A 17,675-nucleotide genomic window follows, 5' to 3' on the forward strand; every position below is an offset into this window, starting at 1 on the left:
AAGTGATGTGGTAGAGGCAGGTTAGGGAAGGAAACTCTGCCTCCTTTGACTAGAAACGGTAAGGGGTTCATGGGAATGTGCCCCTTTTCTGCTCAGGAGACCCCACAGGGAACACTGGCAGAGGGAAGAGATTTCTAAAACTAAGTTTCTTCTAAATTAGCCCAAAGTCGTCACCGGATCTGGACCGCGGAGGGTCCATGAACACACACAGTGTCATGCTTTCTCTGCGTGAGATTCATTTTGGTAAATTCCGCTGTCGAGAGAATCAGACTAGGGAGCAGACCCTTGCAAAATGTCATTATCTTTAGCAGCCCCGTTTCCCCCTTTTTATTGGCCCTGTGTACAAATCCTAAGTAGTCCAACTAGTTTCCAACGCATGAAATATTAAAAATTTTTACCTGCCAAGACAGTTTGAGAGGGTGCATTTATATACTAAGAGACGTGGAGACCAAGAACAAAAAAAAATTTTTTTTCACTATGGAAAACCTGATGTCATTGTGATTTTTTTGGAGGGGTGGAGGATGGGGGCTGGTAGTTGAAGTAATTCTAGCTTCCACTTCCGACCTTATCATCTACTTTGGCTGACAGTACCATCTTTCTTATCTAGCCTACAGGCATCTCCCTGCATTTTACATTAAAATCAGACTTGCATTTCCAAGAGGACAAAAGTATTGGCTTCAAAACATAATTTAATCACAGTTAAGAAGGGGGGAAATACCTAAAGAATTTTATGTATTTTTATATATTCTCAAACTTCTGAGGGTCTTTAATGTGGGAGAGTAGTTTTATATAGTTTGATCCTTTGTCCACAAGAAAGTTCAGCTTGTGTTTTTTTCAGGAATTCTGATGCCTGAACAGCATGTCTCTCATCCCAAAGTGGATGAAGGTACAGTTCCCAAATTTTGCTTCCCAACAAAGCCTTCACTGCCACAGTTTTTTCAGAGAAATAAAGAAATGGGCCCATCAGCTAAGAATGGAGTAACTGTGCCTTTTGCTGATAAATAGCGCTAAAAATGCCAAGATGGAGTTATTGTTGAGTTTCTAGTAAGGTTAGAAATTGGTCCCACTGAGCGTCTTTGGGAGACATAATCGTGATTGAGGTTCGCAAGACTTTGGAAGAGAACATGGGAGCAGAGTGACACGGTTCAGTACATTCAGTGCCCGGAGAACCTTCCATCTGTGAGCTCCAGCAGCAACCACGAAAGCCACTGTTGCCTGTTAGATATTCTGGACAGGGCAGGAGGGTACAGCGAGAGAGGGGAGCAGACGAAAGTCCCCTCCATGTCAGATACCTCGTAAGACTCCAAGAATGATGCCATCATGGGAGATGTAAAGAGCATTTTATTTTTTAACTCGCTACACATGTGTCTATATCAAATCCAGGAACACCCACAGGAAGAGGCCGTGTGTGGTGGTTCCAGGCAGGGACTCTTAAATCAGACTTGCAGACTTTATTCTGCCTCTACTCCTTGGGACCGTAAGCAAGCTCTCCCACTCTTCTATTCCTCAGTTTCTTTATCTATAAGATGGGCATAATAATAACAGCAGTGCCTGCCTCCTAAGTGTATTGTGAGAATTATCTGAGACAATCCATGAAAAAGTATTTAGCACAATGCCTGGTATTTAGCAAGTGCTCAGTGAGAGTTGGCTGTTATTATGGGGACCATTAAATGGAAGAAGGTAAAGAAATGGTTTTTACAAAATGTAACATATTATCTTGAAATTCCTGAAATGGTTGCCCAACAAGCAAGCGAGCATCAAGTACACCTCCATAAAACAGAACAGATTTGGAGTGTATGTTCAAAAGAGGCAATAGCTGGTCTCCATAACCCACATTTTTGTTGAACACCTTTTGGATTCATTATGCATGGCATACAATCTCATGCCTTCTCTTACATCATTTTTGCCCCTTAATATTTCATATATGGGAAGCTATAGTCATCAGGAAAAGCTCAAAGTCAAGATACAGGTTACTAACCTACACTTAATCTGTTTGTAACAATTGGCACAGGGCTGGGCACCTAATAGTGGTCAATAATATCTTTCTTATGGATTTGTTAATTGGGTACTACAGTTACAAAAAAATGCCCAGTGATTTTCAAAGTCCTCCTTAAAGAACTGGATCAGAAAGTGAGTATAGGATTCTAAAGTCCATTCTCTATGCTCTGCCTTCATTTGAAACACAGACGGTACTGGGTAAGAAGTTCATTAGAGTGGCTGTTGCTGTGGATTAGCCAGACACAGCCATGATTGCATCTTTCTAAGAGGTCTTCTTGCACTCTCCAAAATAGAATGAGGATGGGCAAAGAGAATCCATTATGAACTTCCCCTGCCACACTCTTTATCACAAGGAAAATGCTGCTGCAGTGTGGACGGATATACTCTGGCTCCTCCTTACTCACTTACGCATTCATTCATTCATCCGTCATTATGGACCAGCCACTGTTCTAGCTGCTACAATACGTCTAGTGAGCCAGACAAGCCAAGTAAATTCTCATAGAATTTTAGTATAGAGACACAAACATTTAAAATATGTTAAATAAATAAAGCCATTTCAGGCTGTGATAAGTTCTGTTAAGACTAGAGAGTAGTAATGGGACAGCGTGGGGTAGGGCAGCGAGGTAGCCCCTTAGCAGAGACCTGCTTGATAAGAGGGAGCCAACTCTGCAGGCAATGGGAGAAGAAAGAAGAGCACAGGCAAATGCCCTGTGGCAGGAAGCACCCTGGCTTGTTCTAAGAATAGCTGTAAGACCAACACAGTGGGGAGAGTGATAGGGAGAAAGCTAGAGAGATAAGTATGGGTCACATTCAGTTCTCCTTGTAATTATAACCCACTGAAGCAGCTTAAATGGGAGGGACTTGTTTAAAAGATTACCCTGTCTTGGGGCGCCTGGGTGGCTCAGTTGGTTAAGCAACTGCCTTCTGCTCAGGTCATGATCCTGGAGTGTTGGGATTGAGTCCCACATCAGGCTCCCAGCTCCATGGGGGGTCTGCCTCTCCCTCTGTCCTCCCCTCTCATGCTCTCTCACTGTGTCTCTCTCTCAAATAAATAAAAAAAAAAAAAAAAAATTACCCTGTCTTCCAGATACTGGGAGAGACATATGTAGTAGATACATCAGGGAACCAAGTCTGCCAGTGTTGCAAGGGTCAGGGAGATAATGGCTTGAAGCTAGGATATGGACAGGGAGCTGGAACCCAAACTAGAAGCAGGAGTGGGAAAGAAGGAAATGGCCAGGGGGACACAGAGCTATAAAAATACGGTGCCTGTGCAAGTGCTCTGCAGATTCCTGAGATAGTCTCTAAACCTGAGTGTCCAGTGAGTGAAATTTGTTAAGTGAGAGATAACATCTTCTTCCTTTAAGAGAGACTTTATGTGTAGCCAAGTGGATGGCAAAGAGGCAGACTCAGTCTATGGAGCAAGAGCTCATTTGTTTTCCTTGTGTGTACCAGCACCTTGCGAAGCACCATGTGCATAACTACCGCAATCGTCCTGCAGGGGAGATGCCTTCTCGATCTCCCCTGGACACGTGAGAAAACTGAGGCTTAGGGAGACTGGGCCAGGGTCCTATAGAGAGGCTGGGCTGCAGCCAGGACTGAAAGCCGGGTGGGGTCTATGGAGCAAGAGCTCATTTGTTTTCCTTGTGTGTACCAGCACCTTGCGAAGCACCATGTGCATAACTACCGCAATCGTCCTGCAGGGGAGATGCCTTCTCGATCTCCCCTGGACACGTGAGAAAACTGAGGCTTAGGGAGACTGGGCCAGGGTCCTATAGAGAGGCTGGGCTGCAGCCAGGACTGAAAGCCGGGTGGGTTGCAGCCCGCAGTGCCCTTCCCCGCTGGTGCTTTGGTTCCACGAGCGGTCTCTTCCAGAAAGGCTTTCAGGTGGCCAGTGGTGCTGATTATCACAGGTGGCACAACTTCAGCCATTATCGGAATGAGCCACGTTCAAATACTTGTATTTGACCCTCTACATGAATAAATGTTGTTAAATAATTCACACGTTAGGCGTCTTTTACTTTACTTTAGAATCATGACACTGAAAGGAGTTACGAGTTCATGTGTTATTTTTAACTCTTTAAGATTGTTCAATGAAAAAAAATCTCATATCAGACCTAGTAACAAACATAACCTTGCCCCTCCTTCAGAATGCTGGGTAGAAAATAAAATCTAAATAATGTCAAAATTAGAATAGAAACACAAATACATTTTCTTTTTCAATAAAGGAGACAGGAAAGTTTTGAAATAAGCTTTATTAAAACATTATGGCATTGATCACAGACACATACCCCTGAAACAAATGATACATTATATGTTAATTTTTAAAAAGTTATGGCATCTTAAAATAGAAGAACATGTGAACTCTTTTGAGAATTATTTCTTTCAAATGTAAACAAATTTTTTCGAAAATACAAAAAACTTTAAAGTATATTGAGACTTATTTTCTCCATATGAGGATACAAATAAGATTCTGATATTGATGATTGAGAATGGGTTTTGGAGGGGTTGTTTGTTGTTGTTGTTGTTGTTTTAAGAAAAATCAAGTCCAAGTGATGGATTGGAGTGTAATTATAATGTTGTAACAGGAAATTGTGATGTGTGGCTGGTAAACCACTCAAATCAGGAGCCAATGTGATTTACTGTTCCTTCTTTTCTTTTTGTCAAAACAAGCGCTACTAACTGTCCAAGATGTGCAAATCTTTAATTACTAGTCATGTGCCATAGATCTTTATGGGGTTGACTTTCAAGTGTTAAAAAAAAAATGTTTTTAATCTCTGCTGCAAAGCATAGGGGGAGATTAGAAATTGATTCAATAGTCATTTTAATGGGAGAAAAAAATGGGCTGGGGAAAGACATGCATTATTCTTGGGAAGATGAAAGGCTTCCATCCCTGATGTTAATCATCTGTTTTGCTGACCACTGAGAAAGGGCAAAGGCAGTACATTTTTTTTTCTTTTTTTGTAAGCAGATTTTATTTTTTTGGTTACACTTTTTATTTGTACAATTCAGTTACTTTTTCTTTCTTTTTTTTTTTTTGTGGTTCTTTGTTTGTTTTTCTTATTTCTCATCATCACTTCATGTGGGCAGTGAAAATTCAGAGGAGCGACAGGCAACTTGCGTGGGATTCCTGGGCCGGCAACCACTGCAGCCTTCACACCTACCATCACCCTCATACGACACACCCTGACCATTGCAGAGTGCCAGCCCTGACGGGCCCGAAAGCGCCTCCTTCCAACAGCCCTCGTAATGTTCCAGACTTTCTCCTCCGGCTCTTTTATTGAAATGATATTCTTCCTCTTCCTCATCTAATTCATACCATATCTGGCTTCATGGGTGATGGGTGTTCTGTGCTTTTTTTTTTTCTTTTTTTTTGTAGTAGCAAGTTTTTGTAGTAGCTTTTTTAAAATTTATTTATTTATTTTTTTAGTAAGGACTTAACCATTTCTGACATCTGAGTCTTTTTTTTTTTTTTCCTTCAGAAAGCATTTGTCATTAGGGAAGGATGTCACTGTTCAGAAGGCTTTAATATGTGGTCAGGAGATAACAGTTCCAAAGATTATGGAGACTACAATGTTCCCAGGGTTTCCTTGTGTATTTGGGAAATTCATGTCAGAATGTATCTATGAAAATGAGACGATGTACCTGATACATGGAGTTGTCATTTATTGGGAATCTTGTTTTAATGCTTATTTGTGTGTGTCTAAAGCAGCGTTGATAGAGTGTCTCTGTTTCATTGTACTCCTGAGGGTCAAGTGGTTGTAGCCTCTGGGAACTCGGAGATTCTGAGGGGCTGTCTCCCAGCCCTCCAAGACCTGCTCTCTGTCTGGTTGGGGTCCTTCCTAGCCATTGCTGTGCATCCTCTGTCTTTGTGGATTGTTGCTGTTTGGCAAGGGTAGCAGGCTCCCAACCCCCTGAGAACGCTCTGTGCCAAGTGTCTACTCTCTTACAGCAGCTTTGGTGTCCTCCTTCTCTCCTACCTCCATGAGTGCATACAGCCTGAGTTCCCTGAACATGGGGACTTTACCTCGAAGCCTCTACTCTACTAGCCCTCGTGGAACCATGATGAGGAGGAGACTGAAAAAGAAAGACTTCAAAAGCTCACGTAAGTGAAATGGTAACTGTTGTCTCTGGCCTGGAGAAAGCGTGTGGGCGGCTTGGTGTCAGTGGCCAGCGTGGTTTACAGTGCCTAAATGATCACGTGGTTGCTAAGGAGCTCACAGCTCTCTGCCAGAGATCGGGGAAATGATATCTATTATCTCTATGATAGCAACTGTGTGGAATACAATTTCAGACTGAATTAGTTCATACTGCCTCCGCCTACAACTTCGTCTCTGCAATTTTTTTTTCTTCCTCTTTTGAATTGAGAAAATAACCAAAGAGGTGGTTTTTTTTTTTCCCTTGGACACTCCTTCCATTTTAGGTAGCTTTGGACATGAAACATTTGTTTTTAATTTCTTATTCACGCTAAAGCAATTTTTTGAAAACTATGTCCCCCTTCTGATAAATAGAAGAATCCCGTGCATTTGTTTCATAAGATTATAAATTTACTCACTTATCTTTCCAGCCAGATCTAATCATAGTCCAGAGAGGTGTGAGTGTGTCTTGTCCTATCTGTCCTTTTTGGGGACTGCAATTATGATTCCTATAGAAAAGCTCCAAGAAGATGGGCTCTCTCCCTGTGCTTACCATAGAAATAATATAAGGAACACCCTTACATTACCTAAACAGAATGAAACCCAGGTACTTCAAGGCTGGAAGTGAAGAGAGAATGTTCTTATGAGAAGGGATGTCTGGACCTATTGTTTTCCAGAGATTCATCTTCACAAGTGGACCCACCAGGCCACCATCAGTGTGGGAGACGCCATCACCCACACCAGGAAACCATCTCTTCCTGCTGTAGGAAGCTGGCAGTTTCCTTACAAAGAAAACCATTGCAAAAGATAGGGTCACCACTGTGGTATATTCGTGATTTGGACTTGCATATCCCTTCAAGAATAAGGGGCTTTGTCATCTTTAGTATAGGTACATGACAGAAAATTTGAAATTAGGAAACTAGAAGGAAGATTGAGTTTGGTTAAAATGAGAATAAACAGCTTCTAGAGTCTCATATGTTTCTTAGCTGAAACCAAAGTAAACTATTCCCTCTTGGAAGAAACTAGTTGAGGGCAGTAGAGTGAACTGGTGATGAGGACAGAGGCCCGTGTTCTCCTCCCGGCATCATTCCTCTAGGACCTTCAGCAAGTCACCTGAACTCTCTATGCCTTGGCTTCTGGAGCTACGAACTGTGGAGTAATTGTAGTGCTTACTTCATTGGGTAATTGTGAAGATTATATGAGAGAATATATATATATATATATATTCTTCCCACCTAAAAGGGACATACGGGACAAGAAATACACTCCAGGCTATGATGTGAATATATATATATATATATATATAATATATGATTAAATATATATTATTCATATTGTAATAAAATTATATGCTAACTATATATACATATATGGATATACATATTATACACATGTGTATTATATATATAATTTTCACAATTATCCAATGAAATAAGTACTATAATTACAGATAGATAGATAGACACTAGAACACCTGGTAAATAGTTAACATTATTTAACTTACCCATTTGTTAGCCATTTGAATAATTTGTGTTAGTTATTATTCCTTGTATCTAAATTGTCATGTGCAAAAATCTATTGGCAGTGTTCTCAAATTTAAGCATTTTTCACAGTGGTTACTTTAGCTTACCACATAGGTTTTGAGTCTTCTATATAAACTTTCAGGGTTGGTGGTGGATTTCTGTATATGAAATTTTTTTAGATATAATGCTTCCATGGGCGGCGTCCCTCACTGACAGCAACAGGCTCACAGCCCTCAGCAGGGAAGAGCAATTAAAGCAAATTCATTACTGTTTGTACTTCTGCTTCACTGGCTAAATATTTATTTGTGTTAGGTAAGACTCGCTGCATTAATTAAAAACATTAGTGGCTACAAGTGAGTAATAACATGTTTGGCTATCTCACGGTGACATTTACATTGCTTGAATTCTGTAGTAGGAAACAAAGCCGAGGCCAGGCTGTCACTGACACTCAAAACCAACTCAGAAATTCTGTTTGGAACCAGAAAGTGATGCTCCAGCATAGGAGAAACAGAAATGGAAAGCTCAAGCGACTTGGGTTTGTGGTACACATTAGCCACCAAGCTCTTTGACCATATGCCTACCAGAATGTTTCTGAATGTGTCTCAAGAGATCAGACATTTTGTATTGCAATCAAACAATAACATCCAACGCTTTTATTCTTACTCCAAAGAGGCCTATAAAAATAATGATAGTACTCCGAAGTCAGAAAAAAAAGAATGAAGTTTTTTTGGATTTGGGGATTTTTTGTCATTGTTGGTTTTTGTTTGTTTTTCTGTTTTGTTTTGTTTTTTTTAGTTTCTCTTCTCCCTCCCTCCCTCTTTCTCTCTCTCTCTCTCTCTCTCTCCCTCTTTCTCTCCCTCTCCCTGTCTCTCCTTGCTTCTTGGTTATGGTCATATTAGAGGTAGAGGTTTTCCCAAAGAACGGATAATAAAAGTTTGATTACTCTCTCACTATACCATGGTTTACTTCCACCACTTTATTTATGTCTTTATTCTATGCCGTTTGATTCCCCTTTTCTAATACTTACGTTTCTATGGCAACCAGTCCATTTGTATGGACGGTGAATCATGGCAGAGTCACAACAAATATGATAAAAAGCTTCTACGCTGTATTGGTGATGAGGTGAGGCCAGAGCTTGCAAACCAGAAAAAAATCCCCACATATGTTTCTAGTAGAGAAGGGCATGCCAAGAAGAATTAAATTCTTCTCCCCTAAATATTAAAACATTCTGTCTCATTGACCAAAGGGGGACAATACAGGACGTCTGTAGCAACATGTGACAAGAATTAAAAGAAGAAAGTGCTGTGTTTGCTTCACAGGAAGAATGAGGAGTCTCCCAGGACTGGGCTGGGTGAAGTGTCACAAAACCCTGGGAGCGTCGCAGGGCCGTGTCACAGAGGGAGCCCTCTTGTCACCTCTTTTGGAATCTTACTGACCTTTGGCCCCCTGTCTGGGCTGCTTGGAGGTCAGGGCCTTTTCTAGAACCCTATCATCCCCTCCGTGATGGCAGCATGACCGAGCGGCGGACCTGGTTCTTTCCCCCTGCTTCCCGCTCCTGCACACAGAGCCAGTGTAGACTCTGTCTGTTTGCAGTCCGCCTGACCTGCAGCCAAGTGTGGAAGCTAGACCACGTCCCCAGAACAGTCTTTGCCTCTTGTGCCATCACCATTTACTAACTAGCAGGGTGGCCAACACTGAAGAGAGCTGAAAGGAAGAGAATGAAGAAGCCGAACAACTTCTGTCCCTGCCACCGACCCCTGAGGAAAGGCCGGAAGGCCAAGGCAGCTAATGGTAAGCTTGTAGACGGGAGCGTGCAGGGAGCCCTCCAGGAGGTGGCTCCTGAGCTGCGCCCTCCCCACCCTCACCCCCGCACACTGCCAAGCCCACCCTCATTTGGACAAAGGAGCTGCTGGACACCAGAACCGGATCACATGTGCTGGACACACAGCAGGCTGACTCCGATGGGGAACACTTCAGTGAGCTAGAGGGCATGAGGTACGGGATCGAATAGTGAGAAACACAGTATATTAATAAATCTTTGCGGCCCATTGCTCTGGATACCTTTTAAATGCTTTTCGTATCGGAGAGTCAACCTCACAGACTTCTAAGTGAAGAAAACATTCGGCAGATTTTTAAAACTTTAGAAGCTGACAACTGATGGTCCATTTTCCTCCTACTTACACTAGGTGAGACAAGACAGTTCTTGTCTTATCTGTGAACGGAACCCTCCAGGTGTGAACAGGAACAGGACAGAGCAGATGCGAAGCCTGAACACAACCTTGCCGCACACTAGTGAGCAAGATGCATGTACATTACAGCAGCAACTTAGCCATTCCCTTCTTCACCTGTGAGTAGCAATGGGCACCCTTCAGGCCAGAGCCAGTACCTTCCCGGAGTATCTGCTACTGGGGGAGAATCCATCATACAAATGTGTAAACTACAGGGTTATAATTCATAATAAATCACCTTTTTCTCTTGCTGGTTGGCCGCATTAATGAAGCAGGGTAATCAAGCTCATTCTTTTCTCCAAGTAGTATAGGTTGTTTTTTTTTCTTCTGGCTCATCATCTTTAAATGTACAATTTATCTTTTTCATATCTGGTAATAATTTGCAAGACTTTAATATCTGTGAGTAATCAGTATGTACAATTTCAAATGAAATTTTATTGTTTCAGAGAACAGATTTCAATATATCAAAGGACTTTCAGAGTTAATTATAAAAACCTAGATTATTTAATATAATCCTATATTTATTAGATAAATTATAAATCTATATAATTATAGAACCAACGCTTAACATATTTTTAATCCTAAATTAAAGGTCCTAATAATTTATATTGCCTCGAATTTCCTCCTGATAAAGCTTACAAACTTAACGATGCCCACAGTGAGCACTTATTTCTATTTTCAAAACCTTCCAGAGATTTCAGTTTCTCAATTGTCTTCTCTAACCATTCCAAAAATATAGCAAGTCTGTCCTTTGAGAAGGTCTTTATTGTATCCAGCCTAATCCTTCCTATTATGATTGACCCATTTTTTCTTAATTCTGTTTTAGTGGAAATGCCAATCAGCTGACTTAAGGGTTCAAACCTTTTAACTCCAATTAAGTAATCCAAAAATCTATACAAAACCAAGAACTCAAATGGAAAAAAAATACATATTAATGTGAACCTATAGGAAAATTAACAGGAGTAAAGTATTCCTAATGAAGTCTGAAAATCATCACCTGGAAGACAGAATAAAAGTAATCTGCCAGAGAGGTGACATTCTACTATTGTGTTCCTGCCTGCAATGGCAACAGACCGGGAAGAAACCCAACTCTCCAGATCGTTCCTGAGTACCTCTAGTCGTTGTCTGCCACCAACAATAAATGCATGATATGAAGGACAATCAAAGTACAGTTGACATCAACAAAGGCACACTAGAAAATGTGATCTGAATTAATAAGGGATATCGCTTCTCGGCCTTTTGGCTGAGATCAAGTGTGAATTAATATGAAGTAGTCCCTGGGTCAGATCTGGGAATGATCTAGGCCACCACCTGTAAAAAGCTCAGAGTTGGAAGCTGACTTTACCCCCTACTTGCAGGCTACTTTAATCTCAACAGTACGAATTCTGTTGTGAGGACAATGATGGTGCTTTTTAAGAAGAAGGCGATTTTCCTTCCTCTGCCCAGACAAATGATCCATCTCACCATCCTCTGCCATGTCGGCTACAATGTTGGAATGAACCATATAGTAGAAATAATTGGGGTCCGAGGAACAACTTCTAGTTCCATAAGTCAGCAGAACCTGATGACTCCAAACTGAACTATTGATTCCCAAAAGGAAAATGTGGATGATGTCACAAGACCCAGTTTGTTCTTTGTTTATTTAGTGTTCTTTGAATGTTCCAGACATTGGGATTTCAAAAAGAAAGAGAGCTCTGTCCCAATCTTTAGAGAACTCAGGGTCAAGTGGAGAGAAAGTCAGGCAAATAAAAACCTGATAAATACTGAACTAGGACTGTGCATTTGAAGTGTGGATATGTGAAAAATGAGTACCTGGATAAGGCAGGGAAGGGGACATTGAAAACCCAGGGGAAGGTCTAAAGGGACAGAGGCATGAAAACAGGGCTGCAGGACATGGCACATGGAGGGAGCATCAAGGAGCACAAGACTGGATAGGCAGAAGAGCATGAACTTAGGAAGGGTCTCGTGAGCTCTGACAGCATTGAAGATGATGTTCTACAGGAAACAGGGAGGCATTGAAAGATTCTAAATTGGGCGATGACCTGCATATATGGGAAAAGCTACTCTGGCAGCAATTTGGAGGCTGTTAGCATAAGATAAGAGGCAAGGACACAGGTTGTAAGTCTATAGTGAGCTATATGAGCAATGGTGAAGATCTCCTACATAGAGTAGATGAACTGGGGGCCTCCTCATGAAAAGAAAGTTAATCTGGCAATAATATGCAGAAAGTGTTGCGCACAGAAGAACCAGAAACATGCATGTTCGAATACTTTAAATAAAAATAGTAAAAGCCGGAATTGAAGCATTAACGGTAAGAAGGGAAAGGAGGATTTGTAAAGGTTATATTTTAGTGGTCATCTTGAAAGGACTTACTAGTCAATGGGGATGTTGGGAGTCAAAGCCTACTTCGGGATTTCAAGCCTGGTGAACTAGAAGTATGATGGTCCTATTCATAGAAACAATAGCGGGAATGAGAAAGAGAAAATGATTAACTCAATTTCTAAAACTTTGAGTTTGAAGAGTCAGTGAGATATTCTTGTGGATGGGATATCCAAGTCAGGAAATTCATGACTGGAGCCTGAGAGAAACTGGAGGGTTAGATTTGAGAAGATACACACAGAGGTCATATTACAGAAGTGTGACAAGTGAATGAGGGAAAGGAAGGGAGAGAAGGCGAAGAAGAGAACCATGGGCAACTCTTTGCAGTGCAGAGAAGGCAAAGGGACTTGGAAGGGGGTGGGAAAAGTCAGAAATTAAGAACAAAGCTTCATTGAAACCTAGAGAGTAATTTCAGAAAGAAAAGGGTGGTTCCCAAGGCCAGTTGCTGCAGGGTAGTTTGAATGCATAAGGCCATTGATTTGGCAATCTAAGGGTAAAGGGAGAGGCCAAGTTTAAAGCAGTTTTGGAATCAGTACAAAACCTACAGGGAGAGGTCAGAAAGCTAGGAGAGTGAGCAGGAAAGTTGGAAAAAGTAAGAAAAGTTTTTATGGCACAAAATCACAGGGAGAGGAAACAGATAATATCAGAAAGGAGGAGCTGACCTTGAAAGGGAAGGAAGGATACATCCTCCTGAAGCAGGAAGAAAAAGGAAGTGAGAGCAGATAATGATATAGAGAAATCGAGGTGGAAAAGAATGTTTTTAAGGAACTCTTGTCAATGAAAGAAATGAAGTAGGAATAAAGTTTGGCCCTTGAAATGTTAGAAATGTTTGAGACAGATCCTATGAGAAATCAAATATTACATAACAGAAGATTCCAGGGCCCCACAGAGAATTGTGTGAATTCATAGTGACTTTCTCTAGTACCCTTCAGCAAACTAGTAAGAGCAGTGGACTCGGGCAGATATTATCAAAGAGTATAGTGTATTAGACTATAGAAAATGTCGTGAGGTTTAGGCATCTCTGATACCAGCAGATGCCTCATTGAAGTGGTCACCAGGAGTCCAAGTGGATTATGGAGGGAAATGATGCTAGTAAAAGGCAATAGGTAAAGATGATAGCTTTCAAACTGGGTTCCCCAGATTCACACATGAGGGATGGAGAAGCCTCCTCTAGGGTCTCCTATTCCTACCTCAGTACCTTCAGTAGCTGTTTCTATCTGGAATACAAAGGCATCCTTTACACACTTTCATTTGAAGTGAGGGGAGCGGGTGAAAGCTATTGCTACCAAAACCATTTGAAAACCACTAGATTGGAAGACAAGTGAAAGGGAGTGGGACTAGAAGTCATCAAGAAGGGAAAGTTAGGGCCTAAGGACTGGGAGAGATGGCTAATAAGGTTGCATGATCAATAAGGAGGGTTCCGATAGGAAAATCCCAGAGCGCTCTCCAGTTTGAAGGATGCACAGGGCTCTGCTTATGGAGAGCTGAAGTTGGGTAGGATTGCCAATAATCAGCACCGGGAGAGCTAAAGAACCATAAACGTAGCGCATTATGTGTTACCATCGTGTCAAAAATACTGAGGATTCGGAAAAGCTACAGATCAGAGGAGGCAAATTAAGAGTCAAGCCCTGATGTCAGTGAAGAAATGGGAGGAAACAGGAAAAGTAGAAAAGTATGAGTTTGAAGGTGAGGCAAAGGAGAAGTAAGTACATAATATAGAACTTTAAAATAGAAGTGGCTTATGGTAAAAACAAAAACAAAAAAACAACACCGGATGTGTGGAGCAAGAAGGGTTATGAGCTCTTCTTTCTCCTTGCCCCATGCAGGGAAAGCGAAAAGAAAATGGCTTCTGGTTGCAGCGAGTTTTGAGGTATATGATGTCAGCTAGTTTCAATTACAGTAAAGAGGCCAAAGGATCTCTTTTAGAGGAAGTGACGGTCCAACATCGGACTGTTCAGAGAGCTTGCTCATAGAGAGTAAAGGAGGCAGGGGTCCCAGTGGGCAATGCTGAGAGGCACCTGGGAGTGGAGTGGCCTTCCCATGACCCAAACTGGGGACAGGAACAAGACAGAGATGGGTACCTGGGGCTTAGATGACTATCAAAAGAACGAATGCAATAAGAGATGACAAAGTGGGCTGGAGATGCCGCGAGATAGAATGAAGACCGAAGAGCTTAAACTGGGGGAAAGGAGAAACGTAAAGTTTCAACAGTTCTGTCATGCCAACCCAGTGCTGGAATAAGGTTGGTGACGAGCTCGTCCTCACCACTCCAGGAGCCAGACTTTTTCTTCAAAGCCGTAGGTCAGATTGTTTATAAAAAACCTTAAAGCTTAGGCACCAATGGATAAAGGGAAAAACGTATTAGACCAGTTAGCTCAACTCTTTTTTCATAGGAAAGAAATGAATGCCTTCCCCCAAGGTTACACAGCTGGCTGCCTGCTGATGGAGCCAGGATCAAAAGCCAGATACCCAGTCCCAAAGCTGTCCTCTGCCTACAGCTCCTACAACTGTCCCTGGTACCAGGGCTGAGTATGTGACTGAGTATGTAAAACTGTGACTAAAATGTGATAGATACCGGGAGGTTCCTTTATCTAGTCAGCTCTGATGAAATTTTTGTCCAGAAGACCAAAGTATCACCTCCGCCATTGCCAATGAGCTTTTTTTTTTTTTCTTGAAAGACATGATTTGTGGGACGTCTGGGTGGTTCAGTGGGTTAAAGCCTCTGCCTTCGGCTCAGGACATGATCCCAGGGTCCTGGGATCCAGCCCCGCATCAGGCTCTCTACTCAGCAGGGAGGCTGCTTCCTCCTCTCTCTCTCTGCCTGCCTCTCTGCCTGCTTGTGATCTCTGTCTGTCAAATAAAATAAAATAAAAAAATCTTAAAAAAAAAAACAAAGACATGATCTGTGTCAGAAATGCTGGTATTCTGGGACGCCTGGGTGGCTCAGTTGGTTAAGCATCCAACGCTTGATTTCAGCTCAGGCCATGATCCCAGGGTCTTGAGATCAAGCCCTGCATCCCACTCTGTGCTGGGCATGGAGCCTGCTTGAGATTCTCTCTCTCTTCCTCCTTCCTTTCTCTCTCTCTCTCTCTCTCTGTTTAATAATAAGAAAGAAATGCTAATATTCCTTGTGTTTGCCTCAACCCGAAGTCATTTTTTTGTGTTCGTTTCTCTAGTGTCATTAGCCTCCAGCACAGTGGGCTTGGCTGGGCAGGTCGTTCACACAGAAACCACAGAAGTTGTACTGACAGCAGATCCTGTCACAGGATTTGGGATCCAGCTGCAGGGCAGTGTGTTTGCCACGGAGACGCTCTCTTCTCCACCTCTGATTTCCTATATTGAAGCTGACAGCCCAGCAGAGAGGTAAGACACTCTTTCACAGCATCTTTTTCTGTGCATTTCTTGTGCTGGCTATCTCTGACTAGCTAATAAATTATGGAACAGTGCTCAATGCAGGAAATGCAGGAGGTAATGAACTCACTGTTCGACCAATAAAATTTTATGTTCTTGATAAGGTTTGAGAAGAATAATGAGCACAGATGCCTTTATCTGGCAGATTTTTGTCCGTCAGGGACTGGTGGCCATCTTAACTAAAAGGGAAAGAACATCTCTGAAGTTCAAACTTTATTATAATAATTTCTCTGCTGTGCAGGGACTGTACATTCACCATTACTGTATATTGGTCCAGATCCAATTATAAGAATACCACAGTACTAAATTATGAATCACTTCTCTGGGATACATCGAGACTCCCTCACATTTGTAGCCGTCAAATGCAAGAGGGCAAGACCTTGCAGTTGACCTCATATGATGCCCACAGCATTGAATAAACCAAACAAATGGGTATGCTATTTCACAAGGATCAAACAAAATAGATTTGGCAACATCCACCTGATAATTACCCGCTCTGTCTACAACCTCTAACATGTGGTTCTAAATATAGATGTGGGGTGCTACAAATCGGAGACAGAGTGATGGCCATTAATGGGATTCCGACTGAAGACAGCACCTTTGAGGAAGCCAACCAGCTCCTTCGAGACTCTTCAATCACAAGCAAGGTCACACTGGAAATCGAGTTTGATGTCGCAGGTATGATCATATAATCGCAAGTCAGCGGCAGAATTGGCAGTGGACTGCATGTGAATTATATGGATTATGTGGTAGAAGTGGAACTATTTTTTTATATACCAAACACGTTTTTGTTTAGGAGATTTGGGGTGTCATTTTGTATTGAGCGTTGTTTTTGTACTATTCATTAAAGTGTCACCATAAGAACACTTGAAAATAAATGTGACAAAATGAATAAGTAATAGCTACTATATGGGTGATAAAAAAAAATCACATAGCCTATATTCTTCCAGATTTGTCCTTATATGCCAGAGAAGCCATATTCTTCTGTCACGCAGACAAGAAAAGCCTCTCTTTGACCCTTGCAAAGAACATATGAAAGTTCGGTAGTGAACAATGAAAATTCATTAGGTGGATTTATACAAGCACAGTTGGTAAATATTTGGTCTCTAGTGTTAAAAAAGAAAACTGTAACAGACACTTGTTAAAAACAAGGAAGGCTTTCTTCAGGACTATTTCAAAAGAAATCAAGACTTGGATAGGGAAGAGAAATTGAATTTAAGTTCAAAAACAGTAAGGGCTGCTGGGAATGTAAGGCCACCAAGCAAGGGAAGGGTGAGGGAGTCATGGAATGGAAACTGACTAACAGGAACTTACTTCGATATCAAGAGTATGGAGATAAGGAATTTGACTCTCTACTCAAGGGTGGAGAGATTCTCAATAAACTGACTGAACAGAATTCTTACTAAAACGGGGCTAAGCAGGCCATGGACTAGGCCAAAGACAAGGCCTGGTTGAGAAGAGGAGCCTGATGTAAGTTTGGTCAGGAAGGGAATCCTTGTCAATAGCTAACAGGTGTGTGGGTTATAGAGGTGGGTGCCAATTTCTATTTAATAAAATTGTCTTCACACAGTGAAGAGCCAATAATCTTTTCCAATCACTAAAGATGTGCCTTTGGACATAGAGATTGCATTATCCCAACAAATACTTGCTGAGTGTTCACTGGAGGTCCACTGGAGATGAAACAGTAGACAAGGAGTGAAAAAAAATCCCTTTCTTTGTGAAGCTTGTGGTAGTACAGAAAGTTGATTTTTAAGTTAACAAATATCAATGGAAGCAATAATAAGTGCTCTGAGGAAAATAAAGCAGAATGGGGAATTAGAGGATGACTGTGGGGAGCTATTTTCATGGGATGACTCTTGGAGGAAGTTATATTTGACCCGAGATTTGATGGTTGGAAAGGAGCCAGCTCTGTGGGAATATGGGAGCAGAGTACTCCAGGTAGAAGGAACAGCCAGTGTAAAAGACTTCAGCCAGAATAATGGCTCAAGTTTGGCTGGGTAGCT

At 41.7% G+C, this 17,675-nt stretch overlaps 1 protein-coding gene across 4 annotated transcripts in view; it reads left to right on the plus strand.

Annotated features, from left to right (window-relative positions):
* Window positions 1-17,675, plus strand: part of GRIP1 (glutamate receptor interacting protein 1) — a 182,394-nt gene that overhangs the window by 90,384 nt on the left and 74,335 nt on the right. The window contains exons 4-7 of one of the 4 annotated variants that reach the window (XM_044226312.1): window positions 5,086-5,241; window positions 5,951-6,100; window positions 15,438-15,624; window positions 16,205-16,350. In XM_044226312.1, coding sequence (XP_044082247.1) covers window positions 5,086-5,241; window positions 5,951-6,100; window positions 15,438-15,624; window positions 16,205-16,350 — 639 coding nt within the window. Of the gene's footprint in view, window positions 1-5,085; window positions 5,242-5,947; window positions 6,101-15,437; window positions 15,625-16,204; window positions 16,351-17,675 lie in introns of all 4 variants that reach the window. The other 3 variants (XM_044226316.1, XM_044226314.1, XM_044226313.1) reach the window with 3 other exon arrangements.

Source organism: Neovison vison, chromosome 12 (genome assembly GCF_020171115.1).
Source record: "Neovison vison isolate M4711 chromosome 12, ASM_NN_V1, whole genome shotgun sequence".
Classification (NCBI taxonomy): domain Eukaryota; kingdom Metazoa; phylum Chordata; class Mammalia; order Carnivora; family Mustelidae; genus Neogale; species Neogale vison.